The 27,792-nt window shown below is 33.4% G+C and overlaps 1 protein-coding gene across 1 annotated transcript in view; it reads left to right on the top strand.

The window, feature by feature from the left end:
- Positions 1–27,792, top strand: part of LIPI (lipase I) — a 48,089-nt gene that overhangs the window by 12,126 nt on the left and 8,171 nt on the right. Inside the window, exons 4-8 of the mRNA XM_077117624.1 lie at positions 1,702–1,791; positions 2,566–2,733; positions 5,551–5,655; positions 14,424–14,535; positions 19,471–19,647. Of these exons, the coding sequence (XP_076973739.1) occupies positions 1,702–1,791; positions 2,566–2,733; positions 5,551–5,655; positions 14,424–14,535; positions 19,471–19,647 (652 nt within the window). The remainder of the gene's footprint in view (positions 1–1,701; positions 1,792–2,565; positions 2,734–5,550; positions 5,656–14,423; positions 14,536–19,470; positions 19,648–27,792) is intronic.

Genomic DNA, 27,792 nt, shown 5'->3' with positions numbered 1-27,792 from the left:
GCTGGTTATTTTCTATTTCTTGATATAATAAATTTATACCTTTATGTTTTATGTTCTTTTCTACTTGTGTATTATATTTTATAGAAAAAGAAAATTAAAAAAAATATTTGCTCTCCCCATCCTTCTCTGAACCAAGGGAATAAATGACCTAAACAGAACAAGCTACCCTGTCCCTTCCATCTGATGAATGGGAAATGACATACTTGAATCAAGGGCTGCTCTAAGTTAATAATAAATGTCTTTTGCTTCCCCTGATTCCTGAGCAGTCATCTTGGTTTGATTCCATCTTAATGGCAGGTTGGAGAAAATGATGGCTCTAAATTTGAAACCTCTTGTCTTAGAACTTCATGTTGAATTCAGATGTGAGGTGATTTCTATAACTCCAAAATTGTTGGCATACTTAGGAGACTTCCCTCCTTGCTTAGATTCCATAAACTAAGTAGATGATGGATTTAAAGAGGGATTGTCTAGCCCATCCTTACCATGGTCATAATCAAATCACATACACCTTTCACTGGATTCTAGGGAGTTCTAGAGAGGTCATCTAAGTTCTTGTGTCTTTCCTGATATGCCTAATGCCCTCCTTAGTACACAATCTAGAGTTCCGGGGCCCCTCTAACACGGCAATAGCAGTTAGCCTATTTTGTTACATACAAGAAGTAAATCAATTGCTGCATTTTACTTCTTAATGTTTGACTCAAGTACTTATCTCTGTTTTGTTAAATCTATTTCTGATCCTTTTTTGTAAGTTCATGTTGTGGGAAATTTCATGTACCTTGGAATCTTCCTTGGCTGCAAAATTTTACTAATAGTCTTGATTATTCTTAATCTTGCTGTCTCCTTCCATTCTAATAACTCTCCTGGGATAGGCCCCATATTGATACTGAACCAAGAATTTGTACTTGCACCAGTGTCCCAAGAATTTACAGATCTAAGCCCTTAAATGATAGCTGTATCTCTCATAACACTGCTGCCCAAGTTATTTCAACTGAAGCAAGATATTCTTTAGATTTTCCTGCTCAGTGACTCTAGCACTAACAAGTCCTAGGTTTTATTATATAGAGTGAGAGTAAATCACACTGGTCTAAGAAGTCCTATATGACTTGGCTTCATTTCCTCCAATGCACAAACCCTTACACTTTGGACTTCAGTCACGTTGGCTTCCATGAATAACCTCCACATGCTCATATAGATACCCATTTGGCTTGCAACCTTGTGTTCTTCAGGAGTTTGCTCAACTCTCACTATTCAATGGAACCTTCCCTAACCAACCTACTTAAAAGTGCAGTCTACAACCCTTTCAATATGCCTCCTGTCCCCTTGTTTTATGTAATTTTACTCCACTGAACTTACTATCTGATATACTATGTTTTTGCTTGTTTATTGCATCTTCCTCTACTAGATTGCAATTTTCCTTAGAAAAATACCTTTTTTGTTCAAATCTTTTTCACTTGGGTATTCACAGCAAAAAAGCAGTGACTTGCTCACATTAGGTGTCTGATAAATGTATTTAATTAATGAAATATAATTTTCAAAAGGAATTAATATGAAGAATTGATACCAGAAACTTCACTTTTTAATAGCTGTTATTTTTAATTCGATTTTTCAGAGTCACTTACAGTGGATTTTATAGGAGATATTGTTTTCTACAATGCTGACCTGGTGATACATCTTGTGATTCTTGGGTGGTTTTCTTTTCAGGTTTAGGCATTAAAGAGCCCTTGGGACATATAGATTTTTATCCAAATGGTGGAAAAACACAACCTGGCTGTCCAAAATCAATTTTATCAGGTATACTAATAGTATTTTACATAAATTTCATAGAATTTGAAATAGTAAAAGTAAACTGCTTTAATTCATCCTCTTAATCTTTTGACAGTATTTTGATTTAATCTCCTGGCCATGATTCAGGAGAGTTATTGATGAACAATGAGATAATCTGACCCTATTTAGTTCATCAAGGTTATCAGTTGATATTTCATTTGGTCAAGGATGAATCCCATTCTATTGTAACTTCAACCATTTTACTTCATTATCTTAAACACTAGGAGAAGTTACAAGTTATTGAAGATGCATGAATAGCTCAAGGATGGCATAACACAAGTTAGGCTCACGTGGCAACTGGTCATGTAACACATGACTAAAGGGCACTGTAAATGGCCATGTTTGGGTAAAGGGAGGAGGGAAGGACAAGGACTGCAATCAAGTTTTAATGTCTTATTCAACTCTGACATTCTAATTCCATACCCTAACACTTACGTGTTAGGGTATGGAATTAGAATGGAGAGATATACACACTTGTTAAGTATAGTAGCATTGTGTTTGTGGAGACTGAAAATTATTGAAATCAAATCTTTAGAAAAGTTCATGATAAATCTCATTTAAAAACATTTTTCAATATATCATTTATCTAGTTGCTTGTAGGAAAACTGTGTACCGGCATCAACAATCTAATATTCATAAGGTACACAGTATTTAGTAGAACCTAATCTTTATTTTTTTAATATTTTACTCTAACTTGGCTTAATACAGCTATAATTCTTTTACTTGATTTTAACCCTTAAGGGATTGAATTTATTAAATGTGACCACCAGAGAGCGGTTTACTTGTTCATGGCATCTTTGGAAACAAATTGCAATTTTATTTCAATTCCTTGTCATTCATACAAAGATTACAAGACTGGTTCATGTGTGGACTGTGATGACTTTAAGAATAAATCGTGTCCTAGATTAGGTAAGAAAGATTGTTATAATTACTATCATTCTTTGTGAAATAAATAACACAATTGTGCTAATATTTTCTGATGGAAGTTAAAACTATGTTTTAAGTTTTTATTGTATTAACATTTGAAGGAAAAATTATCTGTGATGATGTGGGACAACCAGAGTGTTCTAGTTTGCTAGAATGCAATATACCAGAAACAACATGGCTTTTAAAAGGGGGAATTTAATCAGATGCTAGGTCACAGTTCCAAGGCCAAGAAAATCCAAATTAAAACAAGTCTATAGAAATGTCCAGTCTAAGGCATCCAGGGAAAGATACCTTGGTTCAAGAAGGCCGATGAAGTTTAGGGTTTCTCTCTCAAGTGAGAAGGCACATGGTGAACACAGTCAGAGTTCCTCTTTCATCTGGAAGGGCACATGGTGGACACGACATCATCTGCTAGCTTCTTCTCCTGGCTTCCTGTTTCCTGAAGCTCCCCAGGAGACATTTTCCTTCTTCATCTCCAAAGGTTGCTGGCTCGTGGACTCTGCTTCTCATGGTTATGTCATTCTGCTCTGCTTTCTCTGAATATCTCACTCTCCAAAATGTTTCCTCTTTTATAGGACTCCAAGGAAACCAATCAAGATCCACCCAAATGGGTGGAGACACATCTCCAGCTAATCCAGTTTAACAACCACTCTTGATTAAATCACATCTCCAGGGAGATGATCTAATTACAGTTTCAAACATACAGTAGTGAACAGGGATTAGAAGAAATGGTTGCCTTTATAAAATGGGATTAGGGTTAAAATATGCTAGGATACATACATCATTTCAAACCAGCACACAGAGTGAAATAGATTACTTAGTACTAAATATTTTTAGGACATTTTTTTGAGTGAACTTTTTCAACTGCCTCACTATACTCAAAATGGTGGGCAAATTCATTGACCCCATACTGATGCCTGTTCTTGTGTTTCGGTTTGCTAATGCTGAAAAAATGCAATATATCAGAAATGGATTGAGTTTTACAATGGGGAGTTATTAATTTACAAGTTTACAATCCTGAAGCCATGAAAAATGTCCAAATAAAGGCATCAACAGCTGAAACTTTCTCACTGAAGACAAGCTACTGGTGAGCTCAGGGTTCTGCGTCATATAGCAAGGCACATGGTGACATCCACTTATCCTTCTCTCCCAGGTTTCATTGCTTTCAGCTTCTGGCTTCAGTGACTTCCTCACTAAGTGTCTCTGGGGATTGTTTTCTGTCTTTTATTATCTCATAAAGGACTCCAGTAAGAATATTAAGACCTATCTTGAATGAGGTGGGCCACATCTTAATTGAAATAACCTAATCAAAAGTTCCCACCTGAAATAGGGCTACACTCACCGGAATGGGCTAAAAGAACATGCTCTTTTATGGTGTACATACACCTTCAGACCATCACATCTTGGTATGCAAAAGGATCTCACTATCATACCTCTTAAAGATACTTGTGCATTCTTGGCAGCACTGAGTTTTTGCTTGTTTGTTTTATGGGAAATCTCAGGAGCAAGTGAAGTGGTGTGAACCATAGTTAGCACTTCATTTGCTATCAGAAAGTAAACATGAATCATACATGGCTTATCTCCTGTAAATAATAAAGGCTTGGTAAGAGCAGTTGAGCATTGTACATTCTGAATTCAAGCCTATCAGTGTAAAATTGTGAAGAATAAAGGAACCACATAAAAACTAGAATTTTAGAGCTGGAAGGACTCTCAGAGGTTGGTTGTTCAGGGATTTCTAGAGAGAAAACCAGACAAAGCATGTTATGAACCTGCAAACATCTGGCCATTATCATAAGAAAATCTTTCAGAAATATTTCTAAAGTGCAGGGACTGGAAGAAATAAATTCCAGAAGGAATTCCAAAGGCTAAATTAAACTCTATCCAAGCAGTTTTTCCCAACTAACAAATAAGGAGAATCTCTAGGAGAGGCATGCACTGTGTGGGCTTTGCCAAATTTATCATCTTGTTATCTTGTTATCATACTGTTTCTATTCACAGAACATCTTGCAGGATTAGTTTTCTTCAAAACTCATGGTGGAGATTGTTTTTCTGGTCTCATGAATTTTCCATATAAATAAGAACAGTGTGACCCAGAGTGAATATATGGACCATTACGGGAACAAGTGAGAAATAGAGTTGCCTCTAAATTCTCAATTCAGAATTCTTTTAATTATATTCAAATTTCTAACTTAAAGGTAGCAACGTAGGAACAGAGAAATACATGAAGTGGGAAGCATCTGAAATATATTCATGCACTATATGTAGATATAATGCATATATGGACATAGTATGCATGTAAAACATGTACTACATATGTACAATATATATGATCTATACTATTAGTCTATATTATGTACATATACACCTGTGTACAAGATACACAGCGTATCCTGTGTACAGGATAATCGGAGGATGTACTCATGGGGCTAAATTGTTCAGATTTATCTAATGAATGTATTCTACTGAATTTATTAAAAAGATTCTTAAGCACAATTCTGCATTCATAATGTACTGGTAAAAGCTGCTATAAATAGACTGAAGCAATATAGGGCATGAAAATCCTTGATGAGGTTTTCAGGGATCATGTAGGATTTATTTATGAAATCTGAAATTGACTTGTTGAAATTGAAATAACTGATTGTGATATTATTTGAAAAAAGGTATTTTTGTATTAAAAATCCATGGATAATGATAATTAAAATAATTGATATTATTATTAACTATCCTTTAGCGATTTGGAAGTTTTAGATACTATTTGATGGAAGACCAATTTCTAATGTTCTATTTCTCAAATCTCAGGCTATCAAGCGGAGTTATGGAAAGATGTTTTAAAAGAAAAAATGGAAGAAAGATCTCTTAGGACTATTGTATTTTTGGATACGAATGGCAAAAATCCATTTTGTAGTAAGTTTGCAACATTTTAAACAAATGAATAAATGATTTGTTTTATATCTTTATTTACATCTTATCCAAAATGTCATTTCTACTCCTTCAACTCGCATCAGATACTTTCAGAAAAGTTTAAAATTTTTTAAAGCCAATTGGGCAAATTCAAATAAAGGCTTGAACATAATTTCATGATTTTTTAGGACAACATAAATAGATGTTTTGCAAAATATTTTCCCACAGAAACAAAGTTCTTTGTACTCCTTCCCCACTTGTATGATTATCAGTCCACCTCTAGAATGATTTAATCACCTATCAGGTTACAGAGACTAAGATATCTATCTACATTATTAACACCCATTTGGGAAATGAAACTAAACTACATAAATACAAAAAAGGAGAAGCAAATAATAATACTCCCAAAGCATTTGGAGTTAGACAAGAAGAAAAACTTAAAGAACAAGAAGTTATCTCATTGAAATGCTTTAAATAATGTTGTTTATAGAGAGCTATTAAAGAAAGTGAAATATTCTGTTTAGAGATGAAAGTGGTTAATAAGTAAAAGTAAATCCTATTATATAAAGGTCTTAAATGAGAGAGACATTTCTAGTCAGTAGCATTGACTTTGGTTACTGGGGAGTGAATTTTTTAAAATAGAGTCTCATATTTTAAAATATTTTTAGCATAGTTTTTAAAGTTTTGCCATCAGTCTCATCAACTTTAACATATTATAATTCTTCTAGCATTAATGATCTATCCTGTCAGAGAGAATTGAACCATTTCGTTTTTTATTGAAAATTTTATTTAGACAATTTCAGATTCACATGCAATTTTAAGAAACAATATAGAGAGGTTCATTGAACACTTTACTCAGTTTCCCCTAATGGTAATGACACTATAGCATAATATAATGTAGCTACCATGATATTGACGTTGGTACAATTCATCCAGTTTAGATTTATGCTAACACTAATTTGTCTGATATATAATACTGTCATTTCAAAAAAATTTATACAAATGCAATCATACAGTACAGAAACTTTTTAAATGGGCTTTTTTCACTTAAGATCATTTCTTGGAGATTCATCACTGTTGTTACATTTATCAATAATTCCTTGCTCATCAATAATTCCTCCCTTTTTATTGTTGAATAGTATTCCAAAGTGCATAGGTACCCAGTTTGTTTAATTATTAATTTGTTGGAGGGCATTTGGGCTGTTTCCAGATTTTAGCTATTATGAATAAAAGCACTATGGACACTTGTGTGCCAGTTTTTGCAGAAACATAATTTTTCATTTCTCTTAGACAAATGTTCCAGAATGTAATTGTTGAGAAATATGATAATTGCACATTAAGTTTTATAAGTTATTAACAAAGTATTTTCCAGAGTGGCTGTTGCCATTTTCCCCCAGCAAAATATGACTGAACCAGTTTCTCTGAATCCTTGCCAGCATTTGTTGTTGTCATATTTTCAAGTGGCATTTATTCTGAGAAATGTACAGTGATTCTTCACTATGGTTTTAATTTGCATTTCTCTGATGGCTGATGATATTGAAAATCTTTTTATGTGCTTATTTTCTGTGAGACGTCTGTTCACATCTTTTGCCTATTTTTATAATTGGAATTTTAATTTATTTTTTTACTGTTGTATATTGAAAGTTGTTCATGCCTGTATATTAGATAAATGTCTTTGTTGGACATGTGATTTGAAAGTACTTTCTTCTGGTTAGTAAATTGTCTTTTCATCCTTTTCACATGGTTTTTGCAAAGCGAACATTTTAATTTTCATGAAGTCTAATTTATTCTTTTATGGAATGTGCTTTTTTTTTTTTTTTCACATGGGCAGGCACCGGGAATCGAACCCGGGTCTCCAGCATGGCAGGGGAGAATCCTGCCACTGAGCCACTGCCACACCAACCTGGAACGTGCGTTTGATAAGAATTCTAAGAGCTCTTTGCCAAGCTCTAGATCCTGAAAATTTTCTTTATAATTTTTTTTTCTAAAATGTTACAGTTTTTTTATGTTATAGCTAAGTCTGTTACCCATTTTGATTTAATTTTTGAATAAAATTTGAGGATTAGGTTGAGATTCTTTTTCTTGCCTGTGGATGTAAATTATCTCACACTATTTGTTGAAAACACTGTCCTTCCTTCTTTAAAGTGCTTTTGAATCTTTGTCACAAATCATTTAAGCATTTTTGTGTAAGTCTATTTCTGGGCTTTCTGTTTTCTTTCTCGTATCTCTATGTATATTACACAGTGCTGATTACTGTAGCTATAATTAAACCTTAACATCACATAGAGTGATTCCTTTCTTTTATTATTTTTTTGTCAAGATTGTTTTGGATATTCTAGGGCCTATCCCTTTCCATATGAATCTGTTGAGTCTTCCAGTCCATGAACACGATGTCTCTCCATTTACTTAAATATTTTTTATTACTTTCATCATTTTAGAATTTTCAGCATATATACCCTGTACATTTTTTGTTAAGTGCATACCTAAGTATTTCACTTTCTTTGGCGATATTATAATTTTAATTTCAGTACCTGCAGTTTTAATGTTAGTTTATAGAAATGCAATTTATTCTTATTCTTTTGTGTTCAGTTTGTTTTCTGTGCTCTTGCTGAATTCACTTATTAGTCCTAGGAATTTTTGATAGATTATTTGGGATTTTGTATATAAACAATCCTTCCATTTATGGAAAGAGATGAATGAATTTCTTACTTTCCAATCTGTGTGTTTATTATTTCTTTCCCTAACTTATTTTAGAGGCTAGAAATTCTAGTTCTGTGTTGTGTAAGAATGGTGAGAGCAGGCATCTTTGCTTAATTCCTAATTGTAAGGGGAATGCAATCAGTCTTTCACCACTAAATGTAATGTAATTTGGAAGGTTTTTTTTGAAGCTACTCCTTATAAATATAAGGTAACTTTCCTTTTTTCCTACTCATTGAAAGTTTTTTTTTCCCCGCATAAACAGTTATTGGATCTTGTCAAAAGATTTTTTGTGTGTCATTGATAAGAATACATGATTTTTCTTTTTTAGTCTGTTGATATGGTAGATTACATTGATTTTCAAATGTTGACCTAGCCTTACATTTTTGCATAAATTCCATTTTTTGTGTGTATGTGTGTGTGTTGTTGGATTTCTTCTGTTTGTATATTTCATTAAGGGCTTTTCTAAGTTCAGGAGAGATATTAGTCTGTACTTTGTTTCCTGTACTGTCTTCGATTTATTCAATTAAAAGTAATATGGCCTCATAAAATGACTTGGCAATGGTTTCTTCCTATATTTTTTGGAACAGGTTATATAAAACTGGCATTAACTCACCTTTAAATATTTGTTCAAAATTTTTAGTGACAACATTTGGACTTGGATATATATATATATTTTTAAATTTATTTATTTTTTAACATGGGCAGACACCAGGAATCGAACCCGGATCCTCAGGCTTGGCAGACAAGCATTCTTACCTGCTGAGCCACCGTGGCCTGCCCTGGACTTGGATATTTTTTATTCAGGAGATTTAAAATTAGGAGTTCAGTTTCTTAGCTGGTTATGGCATTCTTCAGAGTACCTATTTCACTTGATTGAGTTTTTGTAGTTTATAGTTTTCAAGGAATTTCTTCTCAGTTGTCAACTTTACAAGCAAAAAGTTGTTTGTAGTATTCCCTTTTTGTTGGCTGCAGAATCTGTGGAGATATCTTCTATTTCACTCCTAATATTATCTATTTATATCTTCTCTTTATTTTTGTAAGTCTTCAGAGAGGTTTATCAATTTTATCTTTTTTCAAAGATTAGTTTTTTATTTTCTTGATGTTCTGTTGTTTGCTTATTTAAAATTTCATTGATTTTTGCTCTGTTGTTTATTAAATCCTTCCTTTGCCTTTGTGTTTATTTTACCCTCATTCTAGTTTCTTGAGGCAAGAAGTTAGATTACTGATTTATTTCTTACCTGTAATGTAAACATTTACTATTAATGTAGTAACATTTTCCATTTAGCAATGCTTCAGCTATACCCCAAATGTTTTGATACATTGTATTTTCATTTTCATTCCATTTTATGTATTTAAAATTTTTTGAGACTTTCATTTTGATGATGTATTATTTAGAAGTACACTTTAATTTTAACATTTAGAGATTTTTTTTTACATTTCAGTTTTCTATATCTTCTTGTGTTTACTTGGGGATTTATATTTTGTTGGGTAATAGTGTCTCTTTAATCTAAGTTTTAAAATATTTAACATAAAGTTATTGACATATTTGTTTCTAAGCTGTAATTTAAAAAAATTTCATAGCATATTTTTCATTTCTAATATTGCTCATTTGTTTGTGATCTCTGACTTCTTTTTCTTATTCTGTTCAGCCAAAACTTTATTAATTTATTAATCTTTTAAAATATCAGGTTTTGATTGTTGTTCTCTTTCTAATCTTCTGTTCTTCTATATTCCAATATTTCTTGAACAGCTGGCTCGTAAACTTTCATTCTCAATTTCTAATAAATGTATTCAAGATCTCATTTAAACTCTAAACACCACTTTAGTTTTCCCACAATTTGTTATGTAAAGCTTTTATTGTCAATCAGTTTTTAAAATTTCATATTTTCAATTATCGTTTCATTCCATATTTTGCTGCCAAATGTGTGATTTTGTTTCTCTTTTAATGGCTTGATAGCTGTGGGGACTTTTTAAAAAGTATATTTTTGTTGAGAAATCTTCACACACATAGAGTCCAATCATATTATACAACCAGTGGCTCCCAATATCATCACATAGTTGTGGATTCTTCACCATGATCCTTTTTAGAACATCTGCATCACTCCAGAAAGAGAAATAAAAATAAAAAAAGAACTCATACATTCCATATCCCTTACTCCTCTCTTTCATGACCATCAGGATTTCAATCTAGTCAGTTTTTACCCTTTATCTCACCCCTATTATTTATTTATTTTCCTCCTTTTTTTTTCTTAACTTATCTATCCATACCTGGATAAAAGAAGCCTCAAACACAAGGTGTTCACAATTACATAGTCACATCATATAAGCTATATAGTCTCAGTCTTCTTCAAGAATCAAGGCCACTGTAACAGAGTTTAACAGTTTCAGGTACTTCCCTCTAGTCATTCCAATACACCATAAACTAAAAAGGTCTATCTATATAATGCATAAGAATAATCTCCAGGATAACCTGTTGATTCTGCTTAAAATCTCTTAGTCATTGAGATTTTATTTTGTCTCATTTCTCTCTTGCCCCTTTTGTTCAAGAAGCCTTTCTCATTCCCATGTGCCAGGTCCTGGCTCATTCTCCCTGCCACGTTGTCAGGGAGACTTACACCCCCCAGAGTCATGTCCCATGTAGAAGGGAGGGTGGTAAGTTCACCTGCCAGTTGGCTTAGAGAAAGGTGAGTGGACTTTTGACCTTTGGCATATGCTCACATTTTTGTAAGGATCTTATCTGTGCTTGAAAAACTAAATTTGTATTCTACAGTTGTTGGGGTCTTCATTTAAAATAAGGCCGTTAAATCATGCCAGTTAACGATCCGATTTCTTTGCTAATTTCTTATTTAGTCAAGAAATTTTCTGGGGGGCGGATGGTGTTAAACTCCCTGAATTGAAATTTGTCATTTTCCCTTTGTAATTCTGTCTATTTTGGCTTCTTGTAGTTTGAGGCCTAATTTTAGATGAATAAATGTTCAGGACATATTTACTGTTTTGCTTTAAACATAAAAATGCATTTTGAGGGTGGGCAACAGTGGCTCAGTGGCAGAGTTCTTGCCTGCCATTCTGGAGACTCAGGTTTGATTCCCAGTGCCTGCCCATAAAAAAAAAAAATGTGTTTTGCCTCATAGACTATTCTAGTTTGCAAGCTGCCAAAATGTAATATACCAGAAGCAGAATGGCTTTTAAAAAGGGGGAATTTATTAAGTTACAAGTTTACAGTTCTAAGACCGTGAAAATGTCCAAATTGAAGCAAGGCTATAAAAATGTCCAAATTAAGGCACCAACAAGAGGTTACTGGCACTCAAAAACAGCCCATGAAGTTTGGAGTTTCTCTCTCAGCTGGAAGGGCACATGGTGAAGTCTGCTAGCTTTTTCTCCCAGCATCTTGTTTCATGAAGCTCCACCAGGGTGTTTTCCTTCTTCAAATCCAAAGGTCTCTGGCTGCATGGGCCCTAAAGCTTTTTTCAAAATGGTTCCCTCTCAAAGGGCTCCAATAAGGAACTCCACCTCGAATGGGTAGAAACACATCTCCATAGAAACCAACCCACAATTGGGTGGGTCACATCTCCATGGTAACAATCAAAAAGCTACCACCCAGCAATACTGAATGAGGATTAAAGGACATAGCTTTCTGGGGTCCACAACAGATTCAAATGGGCACAATTATTTTATTTGATTTTGTCACAGCAACAATTTGCCTCACACTGCCTTTGGATGATTTATCTTCTTTTCTGTTTTCATTATGTCTTATACTATTTGTTCTAGTTTGCTAGCTGCCGGAACGCAACACACCAGAGATGGATTGGCTTTTAATAAAAGGGGATTTATTTTGTTGGTTCTTCAGAGGAAAGGCAGCTAACTTTCCACTGAGGTTCTTTCTTACGTGGAAGGCACAGGATGGTCTCTGCTGGTCTTCTCTCCAAGCCCCTGGTTTCCAACAACTTTCCCCGGGGTGATTTCTTTCTCCATCTCCAAGGGCCCGGGCTGAGCTGCAAGTGCTGAGATGAGGAATGCCAAGCTGCTAGACTGTGCTACATTGCGTTCTCTCATTTAAGCACAAGCCAATTAAGTTAAACGTCACTCATTGCAGCAGACACGCCTCCTAGCCGACTGCGGATGTAATTAGCAACAGATGAGATTCACCTACCATTGGCTCATGTCCACAGCAACAGAACTAGGTGCTTTCACCTGGCCAAGTTGACAACTGAATCTAACTACCACACTATTTTAGTTCCTTCTTTTATTTAAAAGTCATTATGAATTCAGTTATGAATTCCACTTATGAATAATCTCACTATATTCACTGTGCACTTATAGATGCCAATATAATTTTTCTACATTGCATCTTGTCTCCCACTTCTTTCTCAGTTCAATTTCTTTCTTGCTGACTTATATCCTCAGTGGTTTTCCATTAGCAAAATACCTCAGTCTGTTTTTTATTCCCCTTAAAAATATCCTTATCTTTACTTCACTCTGGAATGAAATTTAGCTTAGTATAGAATTCTATGTTGAGAGCTAGTTTTGCTCAACACATGCTTGTCTGCAGGAATTTGTTAAACTAATTGTTCCCTAACATGGAATATGTAGATAATCCATATTTTTCTTGTTAAATTTACAAATTTTACTCTTTATTGCTCTTGTTTTCCAGTCTTAATGATCTGTCCAAGTGTGGATTAAAAAGTAACAAAAACAGATTTGTATTATTCAAACTGAATTCATGGCTATTTCAGTATATATATATTCTCTACAATCTACTCTTTAAAATTTTCCCTCCACCTTGGATTTTGTTTTATTCCAAAGCCTTACACATAATGATACTGGAATATTTTTTATGTAAATGTTTGGCAGTCAGTCAATGAATGGCTAATGTAAATTTGTATGCCATGTTACCTGGAGTTTTATTTAGTCTCAAATAACTTTGTTTTTCACATCTAAGACCTACACAGATCCCTTGGAAGGAGTTACCCTAGCTCCTCTTTTAAAGATGAAGCTCTGAATTAAGGCATTGGGGTCTGTGTAGAGACCTTCAATTTAGCTCTTTTGCTTAGCATCAGGTCTCATGTCCCTACATGGAGGTAGACTCTTTAGTCCCCAGCTCCACGCTGCATCGAGCTCTCAAGTCCTGGAAGGGGGTGGTAATTAGGGGGATCCAGTGCTTCTTTCCTTCTTACGGCTTTAGCCTTCATTTCCCTTCATTTTCAGTTCCTGTTATTTCCCCTTCTTTCTTCTAAGCTTGTTTGTTCATTTATATATGTATACATTTCTATGATCTTGTAACAAATTTGGGAGCCTATTCTGTAAAGTTCAATATCATGCAGCTGGAAACCATATGAGCAAGGCTGAATTTTTTGGATGAAGTAGAACAGTGTGTTTGTCTGACACTGGGCAGTTACTTCAAAGTAGGAGGTCCCTTTACATCTCCTGCATCAGAAATGATTGACCCTTGATGAGGTCCAATCATGAATCCATCACCTTATTTGAGGTACTGCTAAGTTTCAGGCACAGACATTAGGCTGCTCTTGGCTATGTCATCATAGATTTTATGGCCAGCAGGCACAATTTTTGCATGGATAATTATCACAGGAACACCAGAAGCATTACATGATCTTTCAAATGCTGTATGAATACACAGTATTTTAGGAGGGGTCCTTAGGATCACTCACAGACAGCCAGAGCTTCCTTTATAGCCCTGACAATTTTGAGTATAGGGTTGAGTTAATTAAGAATTGCATATGTCAAGCAAATTTAGCTGGGAATATTGTTCAGATGCTTGATGAAGCTTATTGTACTTACCTCAAATGTAAATAAGAAAAAAAACTTGTTTAAAGGATCTAAATTCTGAATTTCTTTTGTCTGTATACTGATTAGAGTTCACTATCTATTTGGCTAAGTTTTCAACATACTTGTGACTGACTGCTACTACTTCATTACTCATTTTTAAGACCCATTTACCAAATAATTGCCTCCCAATATTATTTGCATGTATAGACTATTCCTAGATGTGTGCATATGTACTAAAGCAAAGTAAAAACATTATGTGAATTGGATTCTTTATTTTTGTTCTGTAGCCTATTACTTTGTGCTCAGTATAATTGTTCTGGATAACACTATGACAGATGGTTACATTACATTTAAATTAATAAACCAGCATGGGATAGTTGAAGAACCAAGGCTCTATGAGTAAGTACAATTTAATATCTTGTTTTCCATAAATGAAATGTTTGCTTTGAGTAACCACTTCAGCAGATAATCCAAATGGTGTAAGTTCTGAGGATGTCAGATATTGAAATGACCTCAGGTGTTGCATTGTAATTCTTTCATTCCCCTGAGGAAGATACTGAATATGAAAGAGATAAAGTGCCTTGTTTATGTTACAAAGCGATGACTGCAAGAGAGTTAGCAAAACTGAAGTGGTGACTGTTTTATCTTGACTCAGTCCAGTGTTCTTATCAAACCACTGTGCCTTCTAGTTCTCTCTAGTTTTCAGGCAAGTCAGGGAGTATAGACATGCGTATAAAAGTTCAGTGAATTCCATCAATAAAGGGAACTTATTTCCATATTTCAGAGTCATGCCCAGCCACACCTCCTTTCCCATTAATAAGGGAGGATTTTGTTTTTCCTCAATCTTCTACTTAATTTTATATTAGTACGTGCGTTTGTGTGCATTTATGTGTGTACATAGTTTTAAAGTTATCTAATCATCTCAAAGAATGTCATCAGCTTGAATTTGTTGACTGTATATGAGTATGCTTAATTCAGTTTTTCTTAAGTAAGGGAATTCATTTTTTCTTAAGTAAATAATGATATAAATTTTTTTATGGCCCTATTAAAATTGTGGGTTCTAACCTGCTAAAAATCCATTAAATATTGGAACTATTTTTAAAAGACTCACAGGTACCATATGTCTACTGATTAAATAAAATGTAAACTCTATTTGATTGTTCCTGGTCTTATAGCAATTTGGCTTAAGTTCTGTCAATTACTGATGACATCTTTGGAATTTCAGGAGACACATGTTTTATTAAGGAAAGTTTTAAGCCCTTTTCACCTCATTTTGAACACTGAATTAAATGTGTTATAATGATTAATAATATCTTTCCATAATAGTTCATTACTTTAAATTGCTTAACATTTTGTATATATAATCTATTTTTTATTATTATGACATAGGTTTTGTTATCCTCTGAATTATTCACATATTCAACAAATACCATTCAGCACCAAACTTGTCAGACATTTCACAAAATAATAGGAATCCAAACTGAAACAGACAGTTGCTATTCTCAAAGAGAATGCAGAATCCTGCAGGAGACTAGGACAAAATTACAGCTTTGAGTAACAAGTTTTATACTCTGGGCACACAGAGGCAGAGGCAAGGAAACATTTGAAGGGAAAGTCATACAGTCAGGGGAACTCAGGGAACCAAGAGAGGGAGCTTTCAAAGAAATGGAGATATAGAAAGTTTTTAAAATCAAGGAATAGAGCATTGACTGCAATCTTAAAGCAATTGTTTCAGGTTTGTTTAGGAGGCAAAGGAATCATGAGTCTTGATTTACTTTATAAACATCATGTTTATAGTGATGCATTTTATGAAATAAATGCTGCATTTTATTTGAAATAATGATGAAATAGTGATGCATTTTATTTAAATATATGTATTAGTATACTTGTCATAAAGTAGCATAAAATATGGGAACATATACATATTACAAATTATCTATCCATCTAAGCCTGGCTAATAGCTTTTATTGTTTTCCATGAGTAATTCTTTCCCTCTTATTTATTCAATCTTTGTGATTTGACTGTCTTTTAGATGTCAGGGAAGTTAGAGAATTTTGAATGATCATTTATTTCCCTTCTTAAAATTAAACAGTATTATTTGCTCACTGTAGAAATTATGCACATTATACAGTAGAAAAAATGAATCATCTGTAATTATATCATCCAGGGACGCCTGCACTTACCATTTTGTTGATAATTATTGCTCTTCCTTCTCACCTCTCTTCTTCTTACTCCTCCTTTACCTTGTGCATGCTGCTGATACACACACACACTTTATTTAAAAAGTAGGATCTTAATGCAAATGTGTTTTACAATGTTATTTTGTATATTTGTTATAGTGTAATTATTTTTCTATGCCACTAAATTCACCTAAACATTTTAATCTGAAGCCAAATATCTTGATATATCAATACAGAATTTTAAGCAAGGGAATATCAATATTGGGTATTTGGTTTAGAATGATCCTTCAGGTAGATGAGTAATGAGGGAAATTGAGTGGAACAATATTGGAGATAGGAATACAGAGGTATAGCTATTGAAATTATTCATACTGAAGAAGATAGGAACTGGAACCAAATCAGTGAAATGAAAAAGAAAGTGATAGCTTCTAGAGGTTTTTAAGCTTTAGAATGGATGTATGTGCGCATGTGGGTTTTTTTTTGCGTGTTTGTGTGATTAACTGAACATGTAAAACTGAAGGAAACTTCAAGTTTTAGCTTGGAAACTATTTGAATTATGGTGCTATTCACTGAAATAAGAGATACACAAATATGGGTCAATATAACCATTCAATAAAAATTCTCAAGGGCTTCTGTATTCAGGAACTATACTAGAAATTGGAGATGAAATTTTGGATAAATTAGATTTCTGCCATCACATAATTTCAGTCTAGTGCAGCAAATAGATTTTAAATTAATCAAAACAAAATAACAATGTTCATAATTTGTCTATTCAAACATTGAACCAGGTATTGTGCTAGGCAGTGGCAATTCTATGATGAGCAAAACAGAAATGATCTTATCCTCATTAAACTTACAGCCTAGTGACAGCTTTAAAGGTAGTCAAATACTTATAAAATATATAAGTAAAATGTACCTGTGAAAAATATACTGAAGTAAATTATAATGCATGGTAACATAAAAGAAGGCATGTGAATTTTCAGGGAAGGTAAAATTTCCCTAAGACATTTTACATTAGCTGAGACATAAATAACAAGCAGGAGCCAGTCAACCCTGCTTCCTTCCAGGCTGAGAGGCCAACTAATGCAAAGGTCCTGAAGCAGGAAGGAGCATGACACACTTCAGAAGCATGAAAAAGATCAGTATGTTTTTTTTTTTTTTTAACATGGGCAGGCACTGGGAATCAAACCCAGGTCCTCTGGCATGGCAGGCAAGCATTCTTGCCTGCTGAGCCACCGTGGCCCACCCAAGATTGGTATGTTTTGAGAATAGAGGTTGAAAGTGTGAGAGAGCAGGTGCTAGAAAGAGATAAGAGGTAGCAAGTACCTAGAGTTGATAGGGACCAGGACCCATATTCTTTGGGCAAAAGAATATCATTCAGCAGCTAGTTTGGGACCAGGATTGGATTTTTATTTTTTAAGGACAATGTGACCACAGTGAATTGGAGAGGGAACAGACTGGATACTGTTGCAGGAATGCATGCAACGAACAGTGGTGGCCTGGAGTTTGCACCATCTGTTTGCAGTAGAGATGGAAAAATAAGGAAGGATTGAAGGCAGATTCAGGCTATTTCTTAGGTAAACTGACTAGGAATTTATGATAGATTGGATGTGAGGGTTAAAAAGAAAAGGACGGCATAAAGGTGAATCCTAGTTATCTGACTAGGCTATAGTTGTTCTTAAAATAAGGAATTTGCTAATTTATGGAGGGGGGTTGCTGGGGAAGATGAGGCATTTAGTTTTGAACATACTCAGTTTAAGTCATCCTAGAGCTATCCAAGTGATGAATACCACTAGATACTGCATATATTTGGATCTCAGCAGACACACTTCTGCTGGAGTAGCAATTCTGTGGTCATGAGCAAACTACTGGCAATTGAAACCACTGGGATGGATGTCAGTTTGTGGGTGAGGATAGCACATTGCTATAGGGATATGCTGAAATTCAAGTGTATCTGAGAAATGTGAATAAGCTCTTGGACAGGTAAACTAGTCATTCTGCCCAATAATCTAATCTGTGAAAAAGAAAGTGGAATCTCATGCTGAAAGGGAACGGAGGTTTGAGGGGAGTCGTGACAACCTTTTTGGTGGTGAGGAATCAAAGGCAGAGGAGAGCAGGGGCAAATATGGGCTTTTGAATATTTCTGGGTGCCCATTGCTTGATCTTCAGCTGTTTCATGTACTATTGTCATATTTGCTCAAGTAGGTCATTGTTGTTTCACAATAGAAATTATTTCAATTGATGCTTCATATCAATCTTTCCTCCCTCACTCCCACCTTCCTTCCTTTCTCATCCTCCTTCTCTTCCTCTTTCTTTGCCTGTACCTTTCCCTCAGTTTTATCTAATGAGAAGAAGTGCAGGAGAGTAGGTAGATGATTTCCCTTCAGAGTCATGCAAGCCCTCTTTGACCTTATTGACTTTAGGACCCCAGATTTCTGGCACGGAGAAATGAACAATTGAGCAGAATGGGGATGAGTGATGACATGGCTGGATTTGCCTTCCATGTCTGCATTTACCTGCTGGGTGACCTTTGCAAAGGCACTTCATTCATTGATCTGATGCTCGGTTTTCTCATCTACAAAGCAGCAATCCTAATAGTACTCAATCCCAACAGGTGTCAAAATAGTTTAATGAGGTAAGATTGGAAAACTTTACTATAATTCCAATTACATTATCAATGCTCAGGAAATTGTATTAGTTGTTAAATATTGCAGTTTTAGTTTTGCATCTTAGGTTTTTAAAAGTTATCAAGTCAGAAATATTTGATAAAGTGATACAACAAAAAGTAAATATTATTTGAACACCTAGTCTGTTCAAGGATCTGTGCTAGCCTTTGAGGGATCTAAAAAAAGAGCCAGGACTTTCTTAACCTCAGACAAACATTAAATATAGCTGCCTAATTGGAAAAATAAGACAATCCACTCTTTTCCTCAAAAAGCAATTCCAAAATATTTCTATATGGGAATTCATATATGCTGCTGCTGCTGTTTAAATTACTCTTTATTTTAATAAATTCTTTAACAAATGTTTCTTGCTTGGCTTTTTCCCTGTAATGCTGGTCTCTGTCTCCTGCATTGTAAAGATTATATTAGGTTTAGAGTTAAAATTACATTTCAAATGATAAATATACTGAATATATCATATTTTCTGTTAGGGACAGCAAATCACTTTACAAGCTTCAAGAAGTCAAAATTCTCGCTCAATTTTTCAATGATGTCATAAATATTTCAAACATTGGTTTGACGTATTTCCAGAGCTCAGATCTGCAATGTCCCACATGCAAATACAGGATCCAGAGTCTAAAGTTAAAATCATTTACATATCCAGAAAGGTAAGAAAACTAAATCGTGGTGTCATATATTACTTTTTAAACTTGAAAATATTGTTTTATGAAGGAATGGTTTAATAACTCGTGGATCCAAATATCTTTTTATTTTACATTTCACATGAGTATTAGAATATCAAAATGATGCAAAATGCATCCCATATTCCTATAATTATAAATTTTATTTCCTAGTTACCTATCCATAGGTCTTGGACATACTAAATAAAAATTTGTAGAGACTAAAATATTAAAAATAATAAATGATAATTTATTATTAATAAACAATAAATAAATGAATTTAGACAAAGTCTACACTAACAAAGATTGGTTGGCAAAATTTTTGGAAGTATTTTATAACATCTGATGTGAGAATATTTAGTCACAATATTTATTTATTCATAATACCTAGTCTTAATATTTAATCATTTAATGTCATAGTATTTAGTTTATTTTTAAAATTTTTTTTGCAGGAAATAGAATTAACTTATATAAGGCATTACTGAATGTTATCAATGGTCTTTATGAAACAATAATTCTATGAAAGAAGAATGAGATGATAACAGACTGCATCAGAAGGGAGTTTGCTGAGTTAAGAATATGAATGTAACATGAGATGTAGTTTTAGCATTAAAACAGTAAAGCATAGAAATTGTTAATAATGTGCAGAACAAAGTTTAAAAAACCACAGAATAAATAAAAGATGGAAATAATGGAGAAGATTGCATAATATTTATGGGGAAAATGACTTAAATTCAGACTGTGGATATATGTTATTTTTGAAGAGAAGACACAACAGAAGAGCTAATTGTGGATATCATGAAGGAAAACTGAGGAAAACAGGATACAGAGCTGAAATTGAAAGATGAACTGAGAAGCAAGAAACTAAAAGATTCCAATATTTAAGCCAATTATTATATATTTTCTCTTAAAATTTTAGATTAAAAATAGATTCTACAAGATACAGTAAAATGTTAAGTGTAAAACAGTAAACTTACAGAAGAAAACCTAGATAAATGTTTGTATAGTTGTAGAATAACAAAAGCCAAGGCAGAGAACTGAAAGGAAACTGTTCATCAATTTGTCTGCATAAAAATTAAAACAAATGTGTCACAAACTTCATCAACAAAAATATGATAAACCTGGAAAAATTGTATAATATATATGTATGATTGTGCATGTGTTTGTGCATGCATGCTTGTGTGTATATAATGATTTTTTTTTTTTTTTAGCATGGGCAGGCTCTGGGAATCAAACCTGGGTATCTGGCATGGCAGGTGAGAACTCTGCCACTGACCACCGTTGCCTGCCCTAATTTTAAATTTTTTACGTGCAAATAATTTTTACCAAATTATAGAAAATGCATTCCATTTAAAATACGGAAAGTAATGTCTTTACACTTTCTTAAGCCCCAAATCCCAGTTTCATCTTATTCTCCTCTTTCTTTCATATCCTACCCTAATCATTAAATCCCTTTGTGTCTATTCTCTAAACATATTCAGAATTTGAATACTTATCAGCGCCTTCACTGCTATATAAATTAGCTTGGCTACACCATCTCTTTACTGAGTCATTTTAATAACCTCTTAATATTTCCTGCTTTCATCTTTGTTTCCTATAATTTACTCTCAATACTGCATCCAGGACGGTCCAGTGGCTTGTCTTTGTACACCCAATAGAAGAAAAGTTCTCACAATGGCTTACAAGACTTTATATGACTTCCTCCTACTCCACAATTATCCCCAGCCCTGCTGGCATCAACTCCTGTTTCTCTACACTTGCTTACCCAGCTCTTAGCCAGACAGGCCTCCTTGTGGTTCCTTGAATACACCAGGCAGGATCCTACTTAGAAACTTTGCAGTGACTCTTTCCTCTGACTGGAATTTTCCTCACCTAAACTTGCCTGCCCGTAGCTGCTTTTCTTATCTCCAATACTTTGCTCTGTATCATCTTCTCAATGAGACCTACCCTTTTCATCCTGTTTAAAAATATAAGCATCACCACCCCCCCAAAAAAATGTAAGCATCAATATTGGTCTATTTTGACCAATATATTGGTCTATTTTGTTTCTCACAGGACTTAACATTTATAGGGTACTATATGCTTTACTTATTCATATGTTTGCTGTTTATTGTTTGTCTCTCCTCCCCTTGAATCTAAATCTCATAGGGCATAGATGTTATTCTACTTGGTTCATTGAAATAGTTCAAATGCCATAAACTATTCATGGTAGATAATAGGCACTCAATGAATAGTTGTCAGATGAAGAAATAAAATAATAAATTGGCAAAGGACAATTTGCAAAATGAAAATTGCAAATAGCTAATAGCCATACTTTTTAAAATGTTTAAGACCAATACTATTTGAAAAAGTTAAAATTAAAGAAATGAGAAACACTCTACTTCAACAAATTGAAAAAGAAGTCTCTTGTTGCTGAGCTGGAAACTGAAATTGCCATCCTGTTTCACCGAAGGTAGGGACTTACAGTGGTATATATTATGGAAAGAATTTAGCAAAATATACCAAGAACTCATTAGTGTTAATATTTCTGACCCATTATTTTGTCTTCTAGAATGTAAACTTCAGAGATGTAGCACAGGATAATGTTTAAGAGCTTCATCTTTAGAGACAGTCTGCCTGGGTTTGAAGTCTCATTTAGCTACTTCCTAGGTCTGTGACCTTGGGCAAATTCATTAATCTCTCTGTGTCTCAGTTTTCATATCTCTAAAATGGGAATGGCAATAGCCTACATTGTAGGATTAAGAGGGTTAAATAAAATACTGCCTGTTTTACAATAAGTGTTATGCATATAGTTGTTAAATAAATTGACTAAAAGGAAATAGAAACTTGCATGTGTTTCTATAAGATAAATTTAGTCAGTTTTACTTATAATGGTGAAAAACAGGAAATAAATTGGCTGCTCAAAAATGAAGTAATTGATAAATGTGTTATGTAATATGTGCAATAGAAAATGTTAGGTGGTCATTAAAATGGTAAAATTATCATAACATCATGAGTAATGAAAATTGAGGTTATATACGTGTAATCCTGAAGTTGGGGATAAGCACACATGTTTACACAAGTCACAATATTGAAACAAATTACACTAGAATTTTATGTTTCAGTGTGCATTATTTTAATTGATTTTCACTACAAAGTTTTTTTCAAAATATGTAAATCCATATTTACTACATAATTTGAAAAAACTTACAGGATTTTCTGTTTGTTTTTTTCTCATCAAGACACCCTGATGATAATCAAAATAAATATATACTGATATTAAGTGAAAGGGCATACTTAGGAGGTTGTAATTTGCTGAATACTTTAAACAATCTAACAATTATCTTCTTGGCAGGCAGGCTTTTATGGAAAATTTGCATATACTAAAAAATGCAGGGTTTATGGAAAGTAAAGAAATTTGTTGAAATATTTGAGTTAAGAAAGAAATTATATTTGGATTTGAAATAGAAACAAAAGTGATTTAAAAATTATTTCCATATCTACCCCTTGAATTTTTAAAAATATTTAACTAACTAGTTAGATCAAATATTGCCCTTTGGTTTGACTTCATTGCATTGCAGTTGGGGAATACAATGAACATAATCTGGTGCAGATAGTACTGATTGGAGATCTTGGTATGGTGATAGAACTGTACAGGAAAATATTGAATAATTGTGAAAACAAATTAAAAATCCCCACTTGGTCAACTTGCACTTCTCTTTGAGAAGATACCTTCAGACCCAGAATTACATTAATGCCTCTCTTACATTTGCCCAATATTTTTCCATAAATATTAAAAATCAGCAGGATTATAAATGTTGGCATATTTTTCCAGTTTGAAAAAAAATACTTTTGTAAAAATCAAGTGCTTGTGTAGATGAGTAAGTTGTGAAGTAGTGGGGTCAGTGGGAAACATCTTAAGTTATTATAAGCATTACAAAGTCTTACATAATTTTCCATGACTCCACACACATCTCTGGAATCTATCCACTTACCACATTCAGAAAGATAATCTCTTTTCTTCTCCAAGTAAAAAGAGTCTAATTATGTGCATATAAATAATCCATAGACCCAAACTCCTTACCTACCTACCTATATATACATATTTTTACTAAGAAGCCCTACAGAGACATCAAAGTAAAAACAAAAGGTCCAAGTTATCACTTGATAAAGGGACAGATCACTTTGGATTATTATGAAGTATGCTATGTAGACCCAATAATGCATGTATTTGGAAAAGAAATGAATTTCTCCCTTTGCTTAGGGAGAGAAATAAATTTCAAATTTTTTTCCACTTTTCCCAGCCAAAGAATATTTGATACTCACACAGTGGAAATATGCCAATATATCAAAAGCAATGGCTTTTCATTGCCTTCATAATATGTGAATAAAAGTATTTCTGTATAGGCAAATGTCCCATAATAACTTGTAACAAAATCCTTAAATTTATATAATTAAGCATGTAATGCTTGCTCATGCATCTATAGTTAGATAATTTGAAGAATTATCTCTATAACAAGCATGCACTGTACTAAAATGTTATTAATGTATCTTAGTAAATATGGTACGTCTAAACATGAAAGCAATTCTAAGGAACAACATATTCTGGATTGGGAGAATATTAATGTCTAGGAAATAAAATGGCAATATATCAGTTAAAACTATTACTGTTGCAAGAGACAGAAAATGCATCCAAAAATCCCTACCAAAAAAGAGAACTATGTGGCCAGATGCATCTGAAAATCCCCTGGGATTTGCTGGGTTGGCTGGATTCAGGCCATCAGGCCATGCAATCAGAAGCACTTTTATTCTATCTCTTGGCTCTGCTATTCATATCGCTTCATTATCAAGCTTCATGGTGCCAAGTTGGCTGCCAGTACCTCTAGCTTTGCTTGATTCAAAGTCCAAATCCAAAAGGAAGACAATAATTACTCTGGTTTCATTACATCGCATCGATTTTGATTGGGTAAATGCACATCTTTGAACCTCCCAGCGTGGAATACAATCTTTGGATTGACCAGGAAAATAAATCCTCTGATTTATGCTGAACTCTGGCGGCAAGATGGAGTCAAATTCATCCAAAATATACAGACAGAAGATATTAAGGATAATATTACCAGAGGAAAGAGGAATGAAAGTCTGGTGGCAAAAGTAATAGGTCACTGCAGAGAGACTGAAGATAATTTAATATCATGCAAAACATTAATTAAAAATAGATTGTCAGGTTTGTAGTGTATCTCGTTAAAGTTAAATATTGATTTAATGATTAAAAGCAGATTACTCAAATGCTGACTGGCTGGTGCAATTAACTTGTGAGTGAAAACAATTTAGATAGCTATATTGGAGCACTCAAATTCAGGTCTTTTGAGATCTAGATACTTTAAACAATTTTGGAATATCTTTAGTTATACTTAGAGTTCTGCATGACAATAACTTAAGATTTTGTCTGCTCAGAGTATATGAAATTGAAGCAATTTCAAATGTTATTTGAAGTAACTCCTCTAAGAATGTATTAGGGAGTGATTATGTGCATACTATTCAGATGCACTGTCTTTTTTTCAAATTAATGAATTTGGAGTTCTTGCCTGAATGCCATATTTACATCCTGTTAACTTCTCAAGTTTCTTTACTTTACTTTACTTTTACAAATTTTTTCATCCATCCTGAAACCCATCCCAGACCCTAACTATCCACTCCCCACCCCATTTTTTCTTGGTCCTCAAATGACACTAAGTTCAGTGTAATGTTGAAAGGTGATACAGATAAAGAATTCCAAACAATATCAATGATGTGAGTACTGCATGTGTGTTTCTGTGCATAGTGTCAGTTATGCCTCACATGACAATACCCAAGTGGTTTTTGGAAGACTAGAAATAAGCTTTTCTTTTATATACTATTAGAGTCATTAATGAACAAATAGATTATTATACATAGAAATTTGAACTTTTAATTATCACATTAAAGGATAAGATTTATTCATATTCTACTTCTAAATAAAAATTTGTAGTAAGCTTACAATACGTAAGAATTTGCCTTTAATGTTTGATAATAAAAATAAGTGACTCTTTAATTTGCCTAAAATTTATTATATAATTCTAGGCAGTAATTGTATAATTGCACAGTGCAATTAATAATTTTCAGGTTTTACTTATGAAAACTGCAACACATATATATTCACCAACTATTCTGTGAAACGCAATTACAGTAATTACATGAATGCCCAAACAATCAACTAAAATCTCAGCAAAATTTGATAAAAGGAAATTGCAAATGTGTATGAATGTGTTTTAAAATCAATCTTTCTTGTTCACAAAATGCTTGTTTTCTTTCTACATTTCTATTCTATTTTTCCATATTTTTTAGGTGTTATAATGTATATAAAGTAAATATTTGTTTCATAGTAGATGCTCAATTAATATTTTCTTTTTTCTCCCTTTTTCTTCTCTTTCCCTTTTGGTCTCTAACAACTTTCCTTACTCCTCTTTTATCTATAATACACAACTCAAACAACAGAACAACCAAGTCAGTAATTATATGAAATAAATGTGTCTACATAAAATAATTAATCAATAAAAATGTTTTTTTAGTGTAGTACTCCTGTGAAATTATGTCTCATCCTCTAATAAAAATTATCATTAATTTCTAAGCTCCCTATCCAGCCTTTACCTGCTTATACCACTCTACCTTCTATGATAACTGCAATGCTCAGTATCCTCGCCTTTGAGGGTTGTTGAGAATGAAGGAAGCCTCTGAGTAATGTTGACTAAGAACATCAGTAAAATAAATCAGTATTGATTACTATTGTATCTTCTATGATGGAATTTTTCTTAATCCTTTGTTCGAAACCCAATTTAATCTTCTCCTCTAGGGAATTATACCTAAAGAAAGGATTTTTAGTTTTTCCCAAGATGCATGTGTTGGATGATGCAAAGGATTTAAGGGAGGAACTATTGTGTATCAAGTCTCTGAAGATTTGGGTATTAGGGGGGATAACTCTGAGAACTTTTTATATTAGTTAGTTAATTTGTTTTCTGGTTGAATAATAGTGGCTGAATTTAGTTAGTATCTACCACATTCCAGACACTATTTTTGCAATCCTTTCACTACTTCTATAAGGTAAGTCTTTCTGTTTTATCAGTAAGGAATTGGAAGTTCAGGGATAGCAAATAGCATGTATAAGTTACTCAGCTAAGAAGCACCATTGCAATGATTTGGGACCAAGCCCTTTTCACTCCAAAACCAATGATTTTGGGGGTATTAATTTGTCATTTTATTTTTTCTTTTGTTTTTAGTTGCTGTTATTTTTACAGAAACTTTTTTTTTTTTTGCCAGTTAATATAGCCACTTATACCCGTTGTGGAATATTTGGAAAATTTAAGTCATATGTAATCCTACAACAAAGCGATAACAGCTGTTCATGTTTTGTTATACTTGCTTATCACGTATGTTAGAGTTGAATCATGTATTTAAGCATTAACATTATACTGTAAACAGGGTTGCCATTTACATAGATAACAATATGAGTGTATTGTTGGAGCTGTCCAAAACCGTGGTCCTCATATAGGCAACTTTTTTTCTTTCTCAGTATGTCAATAGCTGCACTCCATCTTTTGTGAAATATTCAACTTAAATGGTTCTTTTTTGTTAGGCATTCAGTTTTTCTTATGCTTTGTTATCATGAATTGTATAAATATCTGTTCATAAATATTTTTCTATATTTTAAACAGATTAGTTTCCTTATGATATATTTGAGGAGGGGGAGCATTTTGAAATGTTCCATCTCACCACATAATTCTCTGACACAGAATGTTGGTGAGCCCATAGATAGCCACTGCTTTCTCCATGCACTTCTCTTGTTAAGTCACTAATTGTAGAGAGAAAAGAGTGTATTCACCAGTATATTTGACTATTTTTAAAATCTTGTTCTAAATAGACTAATGTGACATATAACTCATTTATGGTTTAAGTAAGAAAGAGTGAAGTGGTTGAGATGTGCTACAGAGCAAAACTAAGCAAGTATGTAATTTTAATTTTTATAGAAATCTCAACAGTAGATAGACTATGAAAATTGACTAAATTTGCAAAATTTGGATGCCATTGCTTTTACTGAAGGGAAATAAAAATTTAAAGTACGTCTTGTTTATGTTTAGCAAA

The sequence above is a fragment of the Tamandua tetradactyla genome, chromosome 10, assembly GCF_023851605.1.
Source record: "Tamandua tetradactyla isolate mTamTet1 chromosome 10, mTamTet1.pri, whole genome shotgun sequence".
Lineage (NCBI taxonomy): Eukaryota > Metazoa > Chordata > Mammalia > Pilosa > Myrmecophagidae > Tamandua > Tamandua tetradactyla.
This window is presented reverse-complemented; position numbering and strand designations above follow the sequence as displayed.